Source organism: Bufo gargarizans, chromosome 2, assembly GCF_014858855.1.
Source record: "Bufo gargarizans isolate SCDJY-AF-19 chromosome 2, ASM1485885v1, whole genome shotgun sequence".
Lineage (NCBI taxonomy): Eukaryota > Metazoa > Chordata > Amphibia > Anura > Bufonidae > Bufo > Bufo gargarizans.
In genome coordinates, this window is record NC_058081.1 from 680,421,984 (window position 1) to 680,442,182 (window position 20,199).

General features: G+C 46.1%; 1 protein-coding gene across 3 annotated transcripts; it reads left to right on the forward strand.

Annotated features, from left to right (window-relative positions):
- The first annotated feature begins 42 nt into the window (after positions 1-42).
- NKAPD1 (NKAP domain containing 1) lies at positions 43-14,935 on the forward strand. Of its 3 annotated transcripts, none has more exons than XM_044282303.1 (7): positions 43-261; positions 1,135-1,213; positions 5,154-5,251; positions 6,674-6,727; positions 7,329-7,481; positions 11,684-11,737; positions 14,166-14,935. In XM_044282303.1, the coding sequence occupies exons 2-7, from the start codon at positions 1,145-1,147 to the stop codon at positions 14,650-14,652; spliced, it is 915 nt and encodes a 304-aa protein (XP_044138238.1). In that variant the 5' UTR covers positions 43-261; positions 1,135-1,144; the 3' UTR covers positions 14,653-14,935. The 3 variants fall into 3 exon arrangements, with proteins under 3 accessions (XP_044138238.1, XP_044138239.1, XP_044138241.1); XM_044282304.1 differs by having other exon boundaries at positions 7,332-7,481; XM_044282306.1 differs by lacking the exon at positions 1,135-1,213.
- The last annotated feature ends 5,264 nt before the right edge of the window (positions 14,936-20,199 follow it).

Genomic DNA, 20,199 nt, shown 5'->3' on the forward strand with positions numbered 1-20,199 from the left:
ACGCGTTCCGTCCCCAGACCCGTGTACTAGCCGCTGCGAGGTATTTCCGGGAGGGACGGGAAGCGCAGGCGCCAAGGTGGGAAGGCTGTACGGCCTTATCGTAGATGTGCTGTGTGCGGTTCTACGGCATAGGACGGCGCTACAACCCCGAGGACTAGCGGAGAATGACACCGAGGACGGGAAGCTCCGAGCGGAAGTGACAGTGTACCCGTAATAATGGCCCGCTGACTCCTCACTACTTACCAGGACTTGTCAGTCCAAGTATGTGGCGGGGGCACGGTCATGTTGGGGTCTTGTGGTGTGTGTGGGGTCATGTGGGGGTCTGATGTGTGTGTGTGTGTGTGTGTGTGTGTGTGTGTGTGTGGGGGGGGGGGGGTCTTGTGGTGTGTGGGAGGTCGTGTTGGGGTCTTGTGGTGTGTGGGAGGTCGTGTTGAGGTCTTGTGTGTGGGAGGTCGTGTTGAGGTCTTGTGTGTGGGAGGTCGTGTTGAGGTCTTGTGTGTGGGAGGTCGTGTTGGGGTCTTGTGGTGTGTGGGAGGTCGTGTTGGGGTCTTGTGGTGTGTGGGGGGGTCCTGTTGGTGTCTGGCGGTGTGTTGCAGGTCATGTTGGGGTCTGGCGGTGTGTGGCAGGTCATGTTGGGGTCTGGTGGTGTGTGGCGGGTCATGTTGGGGTGTGGCGGGTCATGTTGGGGTCTGGCGGGGTGTGGCGGGTCATGTTGGGGTCTGGCGGTGTGTGGCGGGTCTTGTTGGGGTCTGGCGGCTCATGTTGGGGTCTGGCGGCTCATGTTGGGGTCTGGTGGTGTGTGGCGGGTGTACGGTCATATTTGTGTCTGGTGTGTGGCGGGGGAATATTTGTAGATGCAGCATGTGGCAGGAGCACACTTCTGACGTAGATACAGAAGAACATATGTATAGTATGTAGCGGGGCAGACTCGTCATGCAGACCCAGGGTCTAGAGGTGTATCGGCACGTGGCACACGTGGGTTCCTCATGATCAGGTCTTAGGTGTCAGTAAGGACGGGATGAATATTAATGCTCTGACCTATAGTACCAGCTTTACAGAGGGGGCGGCAGAGAGGGATGATACAGATTAATGGTAAATTATTGATTACGGTTCTAATGGCAATGTACCCTTTAGAGGTTTTAAGATGTCCCGTGTTCCCCTCGGAAAAGTTCTGCTAAGAAATGTTATTCGACACACGGACGCACACAACAAGGTTAGTCCTGACCGCGGAGGTCACGTAGCATTGGTCTGTTTTTGCACAGCCGTGTAATGTAGAAATGTGTATGGCTTATGATTCTGTGTCTGCCGGAGGACTCCTGTGGACAGTAATGGGTACATCTATAGGGACATGGCTTTATTACAGGTCCATAAGAAGGTGATCGTCGGCTGCCATCCGCCTGTGTGCGCCTACATCTACCTGTGTGGATTTCTACCAAATCTTTAAAGGCTAGCCATATGATGGTCTGTCCTCAGGTGGGGTCTGCCGCCCAGCCCCCGTTCAGCACCAGAAGCTGGAGGCAGAAGGCTCTATGGCCGGCGCTGACTGCCTCCAGATCTGTGCTCTCTAGTTCAGGGGTGCACAACATTGTCAGACTGATTACACCTACATGATTCCTATCTAATGGGAGAATACATGAAAAATGCATGTGAGCAGCCACAAGACATAGACATACATGTCTGTCACCAGATGGTTGGGGGCCGCACAGAATGATATCAAGGGCCGCAGGTTGTGCACCCCTGCTCTAGTTCGGCAGCTGATCATGTCGGACCTCCACCGATCTGATACTGATAACCCGTCCTGGGGGTAGGTCATCAATATCCAAGTCCTGGAAAACCTCTTCTTCATTTATTTATTTATTCATTTTTATTTATTTATTTATTCATTTTTTGGGGGATTGCAGTTGTGGCTTAAACCTTAAATTCAATCAGTAGTGCAACAATAAATCACAGCCGTAAAGGGGTTGTTCAGCAAAAAATATACTACAATTTTCAAACCAGCACCTGGATCCGAACACTTTTGTAGTTGCATGTAATTAAAAATTTTGCATAGCCACTGAGTTATTCACTGAAATCTATCTCTATAGCGCCACCTGCTGTTTGCTCTTCCTCTAGAGTACATGCCCAGTTTCCTCCTTCAACTGCAGCAGAGAGAACGCGCCTACTGAGTCAGGATTATCAAAGTTATTGGCATCTAACCTTGCCGATAATGCGTCCAGCGTGCTATCACAGAACATGAGCGCGCCATGTTCCCTCAGCAGCACAGGGAAGAAGGAGTCCCTCTCTCCCTTCCCCCTGTGCCACACTGCCAATGAGGAGAGACGGGAGGAGGAGGGGCGGGCGCACTGTGCCACCAATGATAATTGACGTCTAATACAAATACAGGAGGCGGTGCCCAGCCTATATGACAGGGAGCTGCAATCCGCAGCAGTTAACCCCTCAGGTGCCACACCTGAGGGGTTAACTGCTGACACTGATCACAGCTCCCTGTCAGAGGCTGGGTGCCGACTATGTGATTCTGCGACGACACACCCGCCTCCTGTATTAAGTGTTAATTATCAATGGTGGCGCAATGTGCCCCACCCCCACCCCCCAGTATTAAAATCATTGGTGGCAGTGGCCATAGGGTCTCCTCCCCTCCTCTTCATTGGTGGCAGTGGCAGCTTCTGATCGGACTCTACTGAAGCCCCGGCTGCCATGATAATCTCCCTGCTGCTGTGTGTACTATGCACAGGGCAGCAGGGAGAGTGTGAGGTCATATTTACCCTAAGGCTGAGTTCACACGAGCGAGTTTTCCATGCGGGTGCGATGCATGAGGTGAACGCATTGCACCCGCACTGAATCCTGACCCATTCATTTCTATGGGGCTGTGCACATGAGCAGTGATTTTCACGCATCACTTGTGCATTGCGTGAAAATCGCAGCATGCTCTATATTGTGCGTGTTTCACGCAGCCCTGGCCCCATAGAAGTGAATGGGGCTGCGTGAAAAATGCATTGCATCCGCAAGCAAGTGCGGGTGCGATGCGTTTTTCACTGATGGATGCTAGGAGATGTTGTTTGTAAACCTTCAGTTTTTTATCACGCGTGTGAAAAACGCATCAAAACGCATTGCACCCGCGTGGAAAAAACTGAACAACTGAACGCAATCGCAGACAAAACTGACTGAACTTGCTTGCAAAATGGTGCGCGTTTCACTGAACGCATCCTGAGCCAATCCGTCACGCTCGTGTGAACCCAGCCTAAGGGTACTTTCCCACTAGCGTTTTTCTTTTCCATCACTGAGTTCCGTCCTAGGGGCTCAATACCGGAAAAGAACTGATCAGGCATATCCCCATGCATTCTGAATGGAGAGTAATCCGCTCAGGATGTCTTCAGTTCAGTCTTTTTGCCTTTTCAGGACGGAGATAATACCGCAGCATGCTGTGGTTTTATCTCTGGCCAAAAAGACTGAACACTTGCCTGAATGCCGGATTTTCCATAGGAATGTATTAGTGCATTCAAAATACCGGAATGCCGGATCCGTCCTTCCTGCGCAGACCGAAAAAAATAAATGCCGGATCCGTTTTGCCGGATGACACCGGAAAGACGGATCCGGTATTTCAATGCATTTTTCTGACCCTGATCAGTCTTACAAATGCCATCAGTTGGCATACGTTTTGCTGGATTCGCGAAACAGTTCCGGCGACGGAACTGTTTGCCGGATCACTCTGCCGCAAGTGTGAAAGTAGCCTAATAGAGCTCTATTAAGGTGAGTAGGACAAGGGATTAAAAGATCCCAGGTTCTAGCCCCTAAGGGGGAAATACTTATTAAATTAAAAGTAAAAAAAAAAAAAGTTACAAAAACGCCAAAATATTAAGTATAAGGCTACTTTCACACTAGCGTTCGGGGCTCCGCTTGTGAGTTCCGTTTGAAGGCTCTCACAAGCGGCCCCGAACGCATCCGTACTGCCCCAATGTATTCTGAGTGGATGCGGATCCGCTCAGAATGCATCAGTCTGGCACAGTTTGTCCTCCGCTCCGCTCAGCAGGCGGACTTGCAGCGTTTGGGTGTCCGCCTGGCCGTGCGGAGGCAAACGGCTCCGTCCAGACTTACAATGTAAGTCAATGGGGACGGATCCGTTTGAAGTTGACACAATATGGTGCAATTTCAAACGGATCTGTCCCCCATTGACTTTCAATGTAAAGTCTGGACGGATCCGTCTGACTAACTTTCACACTTAGAATTTTTTCTAAACTATAATGCAGACGGATCCGTTCTGAACGGATCCCATTGTCTGCATTTTAGGAGCGGATCCGTCTGTGCAGACACCAGACGGATCCGCTCTGAACGCAAGTGTGAAAGTAGCCTTGATCACCCCCCTTTCCCAATTTTACATATAAAATATATAAACAATAAATAAATAAACATATCACATATTGCCACGTCCGAAAAGTTCAAACTATTAAAATATAGAAATCTCCTATGTGGTGAATGCCGTAAAAGAAATTTTTTATTTTTTTTTCAAAAATGAAAAATGCACAGAATATCGGTATCTGCTCTAAAAAAATCAATATCGGTCGATCCCTATTTCATAATCCCTGACACCTTGATTAAACGGGTTCTCCGGTCTTTTAATATTGATGACCTATCCTCAGGATAGGTCATCAATATCAGATCGGCGGGGGTCCGACACCTGGCACCCCCGCTGATCAGCTGTATAAAGGGAAGGTGCGCGCAGTGTGCAGTGCCGTCTCTCTTCCTGCTCGCTGCTGCTTTGCCATAGACATAGGGGCAGCAGCAGAAAGAGAGACAGGAGAGGGCATGTGCACACTGCGCGCACCTTCCCTTTATACAGCTGATCTGCGCCGATCTGAGGATAGATCATTAATATTAAAAGCCTGGAGATCCCCCCCCCCTTTAATAATTTGTGAAAGACCAGACTCCCCAGTAACACCCTGAGGACGTATCGGGTGATCTCAATCACATGTCTTCCCTTTAGGAGTCTTCAGGTTGTTACATCTGTGGCAGTAATGTGCCCGGTCTGTGCCCTCCCCGGTTTGCCCCTTTTACCTTACACACCCATTAACATAGGAGCACTGAGACCACAGCTAAGTACAAGATCTTATAATGTAAAAAGAAACGTGTAAATTCTCCTTTATGTTTCCTGTGGACAGATCCAAGAGGAAACCGAAATGTGGAAGATTCGGGAAATAGAGAAGCAAACAGACACCGGTGGGACAAAGCGGAGGCGCGCTTCACCGGATCATAACCGGTCAGTTATAGATACTGATGGCCACATATCAGAACTAAGCCTGGTTCAGTCATAGGGGTTACATCAGTACTGCACAAAGAAACTTTGTCTCTGACATCCATGACCAGGTACTTCATGGAGTTGTCGGGACGTACTTCTGCCTGAGGGGAGTCATCTCCTCGCTCTCACCCATCTCGTTCTCAAAGACCTCCCCACTGCCGCTCCCACACCGCCCCTTGGTGTCCTGACATCAGTGGCGTCCAAGCAGAATCTTGTGCCGGAGCAGAAGACCATGCACTGCCGCGATGAGGCCAGTGAGCGGAGGTGTATACACCTCGGCTTCGAGCGCTCACTGCGCATGCCTGTATTGCAGCAGTGCATGGAAGTCTTCTGCCCGGGGCTGAGATTTTGCTCGGCTAGTTTTTGAAGACTGTATGCAGCTTTGCAACAATGTATTTTTCCAATGCAAAAATAAAATTATCTGTTGTGTCTACAGCTTTTATGCAGACCTACGTGTCACCATGGTTACAGATCCAAACAAACCCTGTATAGTTAGGTCCTGCGGTCATATTCCCATTTATCTGCCCACGCATCTTGATAACATGCATTTAGGAAGTTGGAAGGAATTAGGACCAGGGTTCGTAGTCTGTAACTATTTATTAGCAAAATTATGATTCTTCGGAAAAATCTTAAATGGCTTCAAAAGGTACCTTTTTTTTTTTTTTTTTTTTTTTTTTTTTTTTGTGGGGTGAGATGATTTGTGTTGGCCATGGAGTTCCATGAAATGGCTACTAGTGCACCTGCAAGACATCTGATGCCCTCTAAACCCCCCCCCCCCCCCCTCTTGTGAGACTGTTGTACTGATCATTAGTTTTGTGGGCATCAGGGCCCGCGCATTTATCAGAGGCTGCCATAGATTTTAGTCTTTCACCCAACCTGCTTGAGCCTCAGCATAACTTTGGCGCATTCTCTGGCTGCACAGAAGGGATCAAGACCAGCCATGAAAACGCGGGACATTTGAAATATCCCCCAATGTATTTTATCCATCTGAGTTAGGGCCCTATTAGACCGCGCGGTTTTCAGGTCAATTATCGGGAACAGACGTTCATAGGAACACTCGTTCCCATTACTTGGCCCGTTTGTCAACTGATGGGAATCTTTCATCAGGATGAAAATGCCCAATTAAATCGGCAGCGCGTCTCCTGCTGTAATCAGGGATTGTTTCTCCCACATTCACTTTGCATCGGCCTGTGTGCTAGCGAGCGTCGATGGATGTGTCATTATCTATTGGCGCATGCGCTGCCCGAACTTCAGGCAGTGTAATAGGGCCCCTCAGTTATTTTTAAGCTTCTCCTTTCTTTTCAGCTTTAGTGTTACCACGCTCCAATTGTATGTATTATCCCTGTCTGTATGGGAATGTAACCGCGTGTCTCTCCTGTACAGATGGGATCACAATGGTTATAAGGAGCTGTATCCGGAGGAGTTTACTGATAACAGGTAGGTTGTTACCCTCATTATGGAAGGACCCTTCACTTAGGGTACATTAACTGTATGTGTTTTGCAGTCCGTAAATTGCGGATCCACAAAACACAGGTACCCTACGGTAGAAATGCCTAATCTTGTCCACAATTGCGGACAAGAATAGGACTTGCTCTATCTTTTTTGCGGGGCCGCGGAACGGAACTACGGATGCGGACTGCACACGGTGTGCTGTCCACATCTTTTCTGGCCCGATTGAAATGAATGGGTCAGGAGATCAGAGATGAGGCTTCACATAAGCCATCAGCTCAAACAGACTGGTTTTTAACCTCATACATTACAAAAACTGTTGAACATTTTTAATCAAGACCAGTTGGATAAATGTTCTTCAGTCCAAAATGAGTAAAATTGTCTTGATGTTGCTCTCCTTCTTACACCAACCCTTCCCTGGAGTAAGATTGAGACCATTCTGATGCAGGACTTGATAAATGACCCCAGTAGTGTCACGCCCTGTCCACTGCTTATGGACATTCTCGATCTGTACTGCACCCCTTTTAATGTCTCTATCGTGAATAATAATAAACTGAATGAATTCCTAAATTGATTTGTTTACGGTTAGTAGCCGGATGAGATCTGATGGTTTTGAGGCTGAAGGAAGCCAAGAGGGTGTGAAGAAGAGCGCAGCGGAAGAGGTGACTCTGAGACCGAATGCTGTGAGTGTTCGGGCCTTGAACAAGAAGTACTACCAGTGCGAGTCTACCATTCCTGACAGGTGAGTGTCTTTCCTTTGTTGCCCTGCAGGTGGCAGTATAGGAATGTATAAAATATAACTATAGCTTTTAAAGGGGTTGTGACAAACCCATATTTTCACCCAGGCAGCACCTCTAATGCTAGATCGCGCAGGGCACGGGCTCTTTTGTTTACAACAACACACTGCCGGACGGAAGCTTCCACCTGGCAGTGTGTTCGGTGACGTCACCTGCTCTGATGGGCGTGCTTTAGCGCTGCCCTAACCTTTTTACTGGCTAGGGCAGCGTTAAAGCCCACCCATCAGTGCCGATAAAATCACCGGGCTTCCTGGCAGCCCCATGGAGAGCCCGCTTTGTCACCGGAACTCCTGAAAATACTAAATCGCGCAGGGCAAAGAATAGCATGAACTGCTCCGAAGTTAGTCAGGGGGGCTGCCTGGGTGAAAATAGAGGTATGTCCGGGTTCAGAGCTGAAGTGACACTTAAACTAAGTCCACTAACTCCTAGATGCATCTCCCAGCGCTGTTCACAATCTGCAACGTCAAGCCGTGCAGGCCGGTTGTAACGTCTATTATGTCATGCCTAAAATCGCTGCAGCTCTAAATAAATGACTTATGGTATCATGCCGTTGTATTAGCAATCAGACTGCCATGTCTGACACCGCGGGGGAGATTTATCAAAACTGGTGCAAAGGAACAACTGGCTTACTTGTCTATAGTAACCAATCGGATTGATCCTTTTATTTTCCAATGGAGCTCTGAAAAATGAAAGGTCGAATTTGATTGGTTGCAACCAAGCCAGTATTCCTTTACAGCCGGCCTGCGCTGTCAGATGCTGCATCACTAGTTGCAGCTTTTGCTGGGAGATGCGTCTAGAGTTAGTGACGCTCCACATAGCGCTGAGTAAGTGTCCATATTTGAATATCGGGCACAGCTGTATCTGGTATTACAGTGTCGTTCCAGTGAAGGAGCTGTAATAGCAGGCACATTTACTACAGGCTCCTCACCAGGCTGACAGTCTGATTTCCGCCGCGGGTGTGCAGTTCGTTGTGTTCCGAAGTCTCATTTACTTTTACTTTTAAAGTCTCTGATAACCCCTTAAAGGGGTTTTCCAGTCTTTTAATATTGATGACCTATCCTCAGGATAGGTCATCAATATCAGATCGGTGGGGGTGTGACACGCGTGCCTTCTCTTCGTACAGCTGATGGGCAGGGGTGCCAGGTGTTGGACCGCGCCAATCTGATATTGATGAGTTACCTGAGGATCATTCATCCATATTAAAAGCCTGGAAAACCCCTTTAAAGTGGCAATATATTTTTATTAAACTTTTGATCTGTTATAGGGACATATCAAAAGTTTACATTGGTGGGGTTCTGAGCTCTGAGACCCCCACTACTCTCTCTCCTCACTGCACGATACGAGAGAAAGACGGTTCCATAGACTTTCTACTGAGTCCGTCTCGCTTCCTGTCCTATAATGAGGAGATAGAGCACGGTAAGCAAGCATTTCTCTCCCCTCATCCTAGAGATCGGTGGGGGGCTCAGAGCTCAGACCCCCACCGGTCTAAACCTTTGATATTTCCCTATAACAGATCAAAAGTTTAATGAAAGTACAGTGCGAGTTTAAAGCCCCATTCACACGACTGTACTTTCAGTCCGCATCCAATCAGCATTTTTTGTCTATCCCACACGGACCCAACAGCACACAGTGTGCCGTCCGCAACTGTATGTCTGTTCACAGTCCCACAAAAAACTTGGCTGACATTGTTACAATGGGTCCACAAAAAAATGGATGCAACAATGACGTCATCTGTATTTTTTGCAGACCGCAAAATACATACGGTCTTGTGAATGCACGCTAAATGTTGTAGAAAAATTAAATCTAAGCTTTAGAGTTGTTGCGATACCAAATTTTTGATTCGGTTTCGATACCATGAAAAAGTATTGCGATACTCGATACCATTCGATACCACGCGAAAAAAAATAAACCAAAAAAGCCACGTGCATTCCGCATGTTTAAAAATGGCGAATCGCGCAGTTTTTTATTAATTTTTTTTCTGTTCCGGCGTTCACCACCTAGATTTTTTTTTTATATTTTAATAGTTTGGACTTTTCTGACGTGGCGATATGTAATATGTTTATTATTTATATATTTTATATATGTGAAATTGGGAAAAGGGGGTCATTTATACTTCATATTTTGGTGGGGGGTTTTTTTACTTTTTATTTTTACACTTTTTATTTAATAACTATTTCCCCCCTTTAGGCTACTTTCACACTAGCGTTCGGGGGTCCGCTCGTGAGTTCCGTTTGAAGGGGCTCACAAGCGGCCCCGAACGCATCCGTCCAGCCCTAATGCATTCTGAGTGGATGCGGATCCGCTCAGAATGCATCAGTCTGGCAGCGTTCAGCCTCCGCTCCGCTGGCGGACACCTGAACGCTGCTTGCAGCGTTCGGGTGTCCACCTGGCCGTGCGGAGGCAAGCGGATCCGTCCAGACTTACAATGTTTACAATGGAAGTCAATGGGGACGGATCCGTTTGAAGATGACACAATATGGCTCAATCTTCAAACGGATCTGTCCCCCATTGACTTTCAATGTAAAAGTCTGGACGGATCCGTTCAGGCTACTTTCACAGTTAGAATTTTTTTTTACAATATAATGCAGACGGATCCGTTCTGAACGGATCCACCGTCTGCATTATATGAGCGGATCCGTCTCAGACGGATCCGTTCTGTACGCAAGTGTGAAAGTAGCCTTAGGGGCTAGAACCTGGGATCTTTCATCCCTTGTCCTATTCAGCTCAGGGTGAATAGGACTTCACACTGTCCCTGCTGCTCTGTGCCTTGTGCACACAGCATCAGGGATGTTACCATGGCAACCAGGGCTTCTGTAGCGTCCTGGCTGCCATGGTAACCGATCGGAGCCCCAGGCTTACACAGCTGGGGCTCCGATCAGAAGCTGCCACTGCACCACCAATGAGGGGGAGGGGAGAGGTCCCTGTGGCCACTGCCACCAATGATTTTAATACTGGGGGGTTGAGAGGGGCCGGCGCACTGTGCCACCAATGATTTTAATGGGATGGGGGGTTGAGGGGCACACTGAACCACCAATGATAAATTACCCCTTTATACAGGAGGCGGGTACTGGCAGATCAGCAGTTAACCCCTTAGGTGCCGTACCTGAGGGGTTAACTGCCTCTGATTGCAGCTCCCTGTCAGGGGCAGGGTGCCGGCAATGCGATTCTGCTGCCGGCACCCGCCTCCTGTATTGTGTTAGACTGACTTTCAGGCCACACAGAGCGGCGCCCAGCGATGTCTCAGCACTCACCATTAGTCCTGGGCGCCGCTCCGTTCGCCTGCAGTGCTCCATTACTGTCTCCTGCTCCACATGCTGCTGATTACTATCGGAGCGATGGGAGGAGACATCAGCTTCACTAGTGGGCGTTCCTTCTTCCTGGCTGTAGCACTGTCCAATCGCAGCGCAGGGAGAAGGAACGCCCACTAGTGAAGCTGATGTCTCCTCCCATCGCTCCGATAGTAATCAGCAGCATGTGGAGCAGGAGAGGAGACAGTAATGGGGCACTGCGGGCGAACGGAGCGGCGCCCAGGACTAATGGTGAGTGCTGGGGCATCGCTGGGCGCCGCTCTGTGGGAAATGGGAATAGTCCTATTTGGTAGTGCAGAGCGCCCGCCCCTCTCCTCGTTCATTGGTGGCAGCGGCAGCAGCACAGGGGGGAGGGAGGACAGCTTCCTTCTCCCCGTGCTGCTGAGAGAACATGAGCGCGCCGATAGCAGCGCGCTCATGTTCAGAGATACTAGGCTGCGCAGAAGCGCAGCCCAGTATCGAAAAAACGGAAATCCCGGTATCGTATCGATACCGGGACAAAAGTATCGATTGGGTATCGAAATTTCGATACCCGCAACAACCCTACTAAGCTTGCGGTGGGCAACAATGACAGATTCTGTCCCCAGTTTTCCATAGCATCATCACGACGGCACGTTATTCTCCTTGTATGCCGTCGTGATGATCTCATGGAAACAGAATTACCAGTAAGACTAATTCCGGTTTTTCGTAGCTTAGGCCCATTGTGTGTGATCTAGGTGTATTTGTTGTGCTGTGAGCGTTTTATATAAAGAGAAGAATTATACTCTTACAATACTTGGCCAAAATCTCAGAGATTCATTGGTAACATGTTCAGTAAGTAACCTTTTTATGTTTTCCAGGTGGGGACATAGCGGCTATAAGGAGCTGTACCCTGATGAATTTGACACAGACAGGTATGTGTGCTAAAATAATACACTGATGGAAGTCATTTTAAGGGCTCATGCACACAACCGAAGCCTGTTTTGCGGTCTGCAAATTGCGGATCTGCAAAACATGAACACCGGCATGTGCATCCCGCATTTTGCGAAACATAACGTCCGGCCCATAATAGAACTGCCCCATCCCTGTCTGTAAGGATAGGGCATGTTCTATATTTTTGTGAGTGCCACTGAACAGACATACTAATGCGGACAGCACATGGAGTGAATGGATCTGCATCCAACCTGCAAAAAATGCGGATCGGGTACGAAAAAAAATAAGTTTGTACATGTGCCCAAAAGCAGAAGAAGAGTAGAGGAGGTGACGCTGTATGACGCCTCTACTGTCAGCCGACAGAGAGCAAGGATGGCACTGAAGATGTGTGTCCTGCCCCTTCCTGCACAGCCGCCTTCACTGAATGTGTTGTATAAGTAAATCGTCCTCCTTCTGAAACCTTGTGGTCCAAGAAGGAGCACAGTAGTGACACGGTAGTAGCCTGCAAATAAAAAAACTTCTCCTTGTTTACGTGACAGCTCATCAGGCTACCACGGGGTTAAAAGAAGGCAGATAAGAAATCTCTTCCAGCATGAAACTGTAAATACACTAGTCTGTTACTGGTGCACACATACCCAGAAGCCGACAATTGTCGGGAAGGAAGCGCTCATTAGTGAAGACCTCTGCATTTACATGCAGCGATCTCCTCCACAGTGTGGAGACATCTAATGCCATCGCTCGTCCCCATACAGATTTCTTGTTTGCCAGCAGCGGAGTTCTGCTTAGATTAATTTAGGCGACCGCATGAACCATGCGATCACCTGATGAAGGAGCGTTTCACTCGTTCATCAGAAAATCGTTCGCAGGTTATCGCTAACTTGTTAGAAAAAGGCAGATAAGAGATTTTCACCATAATTTTCACAAATTGAGATAATTTCAGTGTTTTATGACAGTGGCATTTTTAAAAACCATTATCGAATATTTCAAAACTGTGTTGATTTGCTCCAAAGGCGTATTTTTTTTCGCCATCATCATGGTACCTTGGAGTATTAAAATCTCAGAAAACCTCTTTAACTAGGTCTGATAACTCACCAAGTGTAGTGTTAACTCTGCTATAGTTCCCCCAAAAATATCTGATATTTAACATTATACAAATATAGAGGATTATTATAACATTTCTAAAACCATTACTGTATGTTTGTACTGTGAAAATGGAAGCTACTTGTCCAATTTACCTACTGGCTGGGCCCACCGCAAGACCCAAAATGGCCGCATTATAGATGTTGGCAGCCTATTTTTATATTGCTGGTTCTGCCAAGACAGATGTTGTACAGCACCACAACCAAAACTCCTTTAAAGTGACTTTTTAAATGCTGATCCTTATGGTATTTGGATGTTTTAAGTTTTTGGCTTTTTTTTTTTTTTTTTTTTTATAAATGAAAAATTATGCATGCGTTTGTATATTATGCACACCAAAGACTACTATACTATCTATAGCTAAAATTAATACCTATATTTTTTACAGTACAAAATGGAGAACAGTGTGCACATATGTATATTCTATATACACAATGCCTGCTATACTGTTGCTAATACCTATGTATATATAACATTTTTTTTTTTTACTTTTTTTTAATTTTATTTCTCTTTTTAATAATTTTTTTTATTCTGAAAGAAAAATGATCCTGCCACTTTGATTGGTCTCCGGGGTATTTTCTATGACTGCAAATGTCTAGCACAGTCACTAGGAGCTAGCAGATCTTAAAGGATTTGTCATATCCCTGTTTTCACGCAGGTAGACCCTCTGATATGAACATCGGAGCATTTCAAGTGCAGGGAAAATTCTTTTTCTGGAGATCTTGTGATGTACTGGACTCTCCATTTGTAAGCTAGGTGGAGGCTTCCTCCTAGCATTGTTCCCAGTGACATCACCGCCACTAATGGGTGGGCTTTAGAATGGCTAGGGCACAGCCAAAGCCTGCCCATTAGTGCCGATAATGTCACTGGGAACACTGCTAGGAGGAAGCCTCCACCTAGCGGTGTAAAAAATATAAAGAAACAACCCTTGCCCTGTGCGATGCTGGGGAGAGCATCGGAGCATGAAATGTCAGAGGGGCTGCCTGAGTGAAAACGGGGTATTAACCTGATGCTTTTATACGTCAGGTTACATTTAACAGCCTACAACAACGAGGTATAAAGTTTTAAGGCAAGTGGTTAATGATTGGATGACTATTTAACAGCAGCTCTCAGTGGGAGTTTTGAGCAGTTGCCCCCCCTCTGTTATGTCCATATTAATCCTTGTGAGATACCCCTTTAACTATTTTAATACTACATCCATATTCTTCATGTTCAGCGTATTGTGCTGTTGGTGTATTATTGGAAGGTGATGACCTCTGTTTCTTTTGACAGTGATACAGAGGAAAAGGGAAGTAAAAGAGCCGCCAACGGAGAAGAGAAATCTAGACGCAAAGAGCAGAAGGTGCAGGAATCGCATAAACGCAAACGTTCCAAAAAAACTCATAAGAAAAAGCAGAAGAAGCGTTCGCATAAAAAGCTGAAGAAGAGGAAAAAAGAACAGGACAGCACAGAATCCTCCAGTGAAAGCGATAGTTCAGACCACACAGAAAAGAAACCAAAGAAGTCCAAGCGGAAGAAGAAGACTCGGAAAAAGGCCTCAAAAAAGCAGCCATCCTCATCCGGACAAGACAGCGACACCTCCAGCAATGAGATGAGCAGCACAGAAGAGCAGGAGGAAAGATGGACTGAAAAATCCAGCAGGAAACATCACCGAAGATCAAAGTCTAAAAAAGACCCCGAAACAGAAGCCAGGAAAGGCCGGAGGACCAACTGGAAAGTGGCCAAAGAAGAGAGCTCGGAGAGTTCTGATGAGGACTAGTCACTCCACCTCAGACTGGTTTACCATGTGGAAAACAATATCAAATAGGGATTGCTTGTTCTTAAACCATTTCATAATGTGCAATATGACTTTTTTTCTTTTCTCTAAAAAGATAAAAATAATGATGACGTCATTTTTTTGTAGTCATAGCTACCGAGCATTGGTGGTTCGTATCTTCGGGTCAGGAGATGTACAAAGGATTCGAGGGCGGCATGCGTTTCCTTCCTACAGCAATTTTTTTGTAGAATTTTGTGCTGTAAAATAAATGTCAAGTACAAGCTTGGCCGTGACAGGTTTTTCAGATTACAAATGTAAGACTGGATGAAATGTATCGAAGGAGGATAATAAAGAGCTGGAGGAGCCGCTTCATAATAGGCCGGTAGTCATCTAGGGCAGTGCTCCTGTAACTCATCCGTAAGATGCCCTGCAGGTCCTGGTGAGGTGTGGCATGTCTCCCGAGAGCCCCACATTTAGGAAGGCATTCCTGCTGCCCCTGGACATGAGGCTTTTGGGCTCTTACAGGAGGTCTATCCCAGATTATGTAATCTGGGAAGACTTCTCTGCAGTTCGCTAGGAAATTTCAAGCGTGCGAGTGTGCACTTGCAGCTTTCTTCTTCATGCCTCCTGGAGGACCTCGTGCTGTGTCTGGGGGGTAGCAAGGGTTCATTTCGGGCTATTCTAATGCCAATGACTGAATGAATATTTTTGCTTTTCTAAACTACATTCCATATTTTATCATTTTAATGTCTGTATAGTAAGGGTACCTCCACATTGGGACTATTTTGTTGCTGAAAATCTGCCCCAGATTTTTGCCGCCTAACATAAATTGACATGCTTTAGACTTGGAGGACCTTTCATTAGGCTAGCCCTAGTCTAATTATTATCCTACCTTTTAGGGCGGCCCCCACTGATGCCATGGCCCTGTATATTTTGGCGCCTTATATTATAATGAGGCGACTCGGTTGTACTAGGCGGAGACTTGCATTTTTCCTGGGAGTGGTTATCTTCTCGCTGGCTGTGAGCGCATCCAATCAGAGCGCTCCGCTCTTAGCCAGGGAGAATGAGCTCAAGTTCTCGCGAGAATCGCCTAGTATAACCTCATTATAATATAAGGCGCCAAAATATACGGGGCCAACAGCGGACGAACGGGGGGTTCTTTAGAAAAAAAAAAAGTACCATTGCATCAGTGGGGGCCTATAAGGTAGGATAATAATTAGACTGGAGCTAGCCTGATGAAAGGTCCTCTTTAAAGGAAATGTGTCACCAAAAATTGTAGCTGGCAGTTAAAACAAGATCGCGGCACATCTTTTTAAATCTTTTTCTAATCTAATTTTATTTCCTGTTTACATATTTTTTTTATTTTTTTTTATTTTTTTAAATTGTATTTCCTGAACATGATTTTGGGGGCAGCCATCTTGCCTGAGCTGTTCTTAACAGCATTTAGAAAGCAAGCAGTAAAAAAAAAATAGCTTTACGGCAGCCCCATGTCCCTTAAACACAATGGTCTGGAGGGGACCTCATTGTCTTCTATGGGAGAGTTTCCTAGGCCGCTCTGTGACCTGTGCAAAGGTCATGGTACTAGGAAAGAATAGATAAGATCTGACAATCGCCTATTGTGAATGGTGGATCCTGTCTTATCTGTCAGTCTAATGCTGCCTGTAATTATTGCACCTCTGTGTATAGATGAGCAGATAACTGCAGTAAAGTGCTCTGTACAGACCAAGAAGTGGCGCTCGTTATCGGGCTTACTGTCCAGTGCGAAAACTGCAGGATTTTATGTTTTTGTTTAAATATAGATGGTGACTACGCTTGAGTGAATCGTAGATCCGAAGTTGATTTGTTCAAAATTCCTATTTTAAAATGTTTTTACATGCCGAAGTTACGTACTGAAGTCTCATGCAGCTTCGAGCGACACAATGTTTTCCTCCACGGAGCCAGTACGTTTTTATAATTCGCCCAAGCCTAATCAATAACATTGTCCAGAAATTCTTAAAAAAAATATATTAAACATAAAGTGATTTAAACAGCAGGTTACCGTGTTTTCTGATGACACATTCCCTTTAAAACATGCCCCACATGTCAAGTTATGCGCAGGTTTGCTGTGGACATTTACCACAGTGTTTGGCCGTACCCTAATAACCCAAAGGGGGATGGGGAGCAGGAAAGTAGGAAAACCAGCCATGTTCATTGACTCTGTCAGCGGCGTAGAGTGGACGCTGGGCATGAACAAGACGGGTGCCGTTTCTGAATAAAAAGTAGTTTTTTTAGTCCTATGCTGTAACCTTAGTTTTGGCTCTGTGTACATATACTGGGCAGAAAGAGCTGTGGTTTATATTACTGTTAAAATCATTGTGGTAAAGCAAGGTTGTTTTATTAAAATTTTGCACTTCTATATTGTCTTTTATACATTTCAAAAAACCTGATGGAGAAGTAGTGGCCAAAATGACTTTCTTTTCTTATTCCCAGCAGATGTAGAAGCATGTTAGAGGACCTTTCATGGTTTGGTTTTTAGTTTAAATAAACGCCTTTCTTTGCGGGGTACCCCCCCGCTGATGCTGCCACCCTGCCTGTTTTTTTTAAATACTGCTCCTGCGCCCCGCTGTGCCCCCCTGCAGTTTTCTCGCTCAGTATGTTAATACCGAGCATCAGTACAGGGAGGAGGAGACGCCAGGGTTTCTCCCTGGCTGTGCCGCAATCCAATCACAGCGGAGAGCGTCACAGCCAGAAGGTGAGCTGTTTTTTCGCTCTCCGCTGTGATTGGACCGCGGCACAGCCAGGGAGAAGGAGACGCCCATTGAGAAACCCTTTTTATTGTTAACTAGAATCCTATGGATGTCAAGGCAAACTTTGGACCTGCTCCCCACCCTGCCACTAGCTTGTTGCTAGCATGGATTGGCCTCAGAGGGTCTATAAAGATATCTTGTGTGTCCCCCACCTGCAACAATAACTAATCCAAATACAGCTATAACACCATTTTCTTTAGGCTCCATATAGTAATTGGGGATGAGCGAACCTTATGTTTTGAAGTTTGGTATTCTGGTTGATAGATCCGGACAGGACTCCTGCATAACCGCAACGGGCCGGATCTGTATGCTGCCCATAGACTTCTATTATGTTTAAGCATTTTTTTTATTAAACATTTTTATGTATAACATCATTATACAACATAAGATTCCAAAGCAAATGTTCAGACATAGAAGCATAGGTATCTATCACAGTATGCAGATAGTAAGTATACATAACTGTCTATGTCTATACACATGTGAGGTAGAACACCTGCTTTTTATCATGAGTTATTGAAGTAACGAGTGAAATAAGGCTACATGCACATGACAGTGAAGTAACGGCCGTCACACGGCCATTTTTAGCACCCGTGAAAGTCTATGGGGCTATTCACATGGCCGTTCTTTTAACAGCCAGTGAATTGAGTCCGTTCAAAAATAGGACAGACCCCATTGAAATCAATGGGACCGTTTTTAACGGCCGATTGACAGGAGTGCACCCGTCTAACGGCTGTTAAAAATAGGTACACAGGCCAAAAAAACTCACCTCATCCCCTTGCTCGCGGTGCGGCAGTCTCTTCTCTCTTCATTGAGCAGGACTAGCGATCTGCGTGGTAACGCGCAATGACGTCATCGCGCACCTTCGGCAGGTCCTGTTCTGTGAAGCGAGGAGAGACTGCTGCAGTGCGAGCAAGTGGATAAGGTGAGGGTTTGTTGTTGTTTTTTTTGTTTTGTTTTTTTGCTGCGGGACACTATGGGGGCATTATATAAACCATGGGGGACATTATAAAGCTGGGGGCCCTAAAAAAAAAAAAAAAACACACTATAGGGGACATTTAAGATGGGGCCTTACATTGGGGGCATTATTAAAACTAGGGGCGGTTAAAAAAAATGATATACACTGTGGGGGACATTTATTTAGCTGGGGGCCTACATGTGACCATCCTGTGGGTTTTCTCAGTAGGGTGGGTCTACAAATAACTGCCACTCAAATTCATCCATTTTTCATGTCTGTTTTTTATGGACATACGGCCAGAAAATGAATGCACACATTGATGCAAAATGGCCATGAAAAACTGAGTGTCCGTTTTTAACAGACTTTTTTTTTCACTGTCCTGTGCATGAGGCCTAAGAGAGATAAAGGGAGAGAGAAAGATTTGGAAGAAGGAGGGAGAGGAAGAAGAGGAAAGAGAGAGGGAACAAGGGTTTGTCCGAAATGAATCACTGTTCAAGTCGCGAGTAGGGAGTGAAGACTCGGGGATTCCTGAAAATCGATCCATTTTGACCAAATCCTGATTTATTTGGAGCTCTCATTCGTGGCCTCCGCAGAGATCTCCATTCTAGCAATATACAGCATTTCCTGATGCCATTTCCTCATATTGGGTACATGTGTCGTGCGCCAGTGTCTAGGTATTACTGATCTGGCCGCTGAGATACAAAATCTCAGTAGGCTTTTTTTCTGGGAAGTAATGGAGCCTGGCAGGATGGAGAGGAGCGCCACCTGGGGAGTGTTATCAATAGTTTTCTGTGTGATACTTTGAATACCTTATCCCAGAACGGTTTGATCAATCCACATCCCCACCATATGTGAAGCATAGTACCTTTCTCCATGCCGCACCGCCAACAGGATTCTGAAACTGCAGGAAAAATCCTGTGTAGTCTAACTGGGTATCTATACCATCGTGACATACCATAATCTTATACATTTTTCCCTGTGCAGAGCAGGCCCTTGAGAGCTTATGAGAAAATATAAAAGCTTTTTCCTGATCTGCGCGTACTATTTCGGTTCCCAATTCCTGCTCCCATCCCAAGATATAGCTTGGCGTGCCTTTATGGGAATCTGCGATTAAGTTCTGATAAAGCAGACAGGACAGTAAGAACAATTTTTCGGTTTCAGATAAGGAGGTCCCAAAAGAGCACTGCTCCCCCCCGGAAGAGATATAAGACTTCAGCTGCTCATATTCCAATCAAGAGATCCGAGCGTTAAGATATTTTATGGTTAGTTCAGATAAGGAAAGTAGAGGGGTCCCTGAAAGAAGATGGTGAAAGCAGGGGTCATCCAATGCTTGTATCCTGAGAAAAGAATCTCTGCCGATGCCAGCGGGGAAAGCCGGGTTATGGAAGATCGGAGTGAGTGGGCTGAGTCTTCTAGCGCATATACCTTTCTGAGTCCAAGAGTCCCATATTTTAAGGGTCTGTCGCATCAGTGTGTTCTGTTTATTTAAATGTGGCCGAACCTTAGGGTCAATCCATGGGGCATGTTTAAGAGGGAGAGAATAGAAACTGTTCCAACCGTACCCACTGTTTTGAGGCACTATGATATTGCCAATCTCACAGCCTAAGGAGGGAAGTAGCCGTGTGATATAACTTAAAGTCCGGTAAGCCCAGCCCCTCCGGAAGATTTAGGTTGAATTAAGGTAGAGAGGCCTATCCGTGGATTCAGGAGACCCCATACAAACCTGACGTTGCAGTTTTTAAAGTTTTGAAAAAAGGAGGCGGATGGTGTCAAAGGGACAGCTTGAAAAATATATAAGAACTTTGGTAG

Bases quoted from the DNA above. Each gene is read 5' to 3' on its own strand.
- NKAPD1 (XM_044282303.1), top strand. From the start codon at position 1,145: ATGTCCCGTGTTCCCCTCGGAAAAGTTCTGCTAAGAAATGTTATTCGA. The intron at 6,728-7,328 runs GTAGGTTGTTAC...GTTTACGGTTAG, and splicing joins GAGGAGTTTACTGATAACAG to TAGCCGGATGAGATCTGATG. The intron at 11,738-14,165 runs GTATGTGTGCTA...TTCTTTTGACAG, and splicing joins GATGAATTTGACACAGACAG to TGATACAGAGGAAAAGGGAA.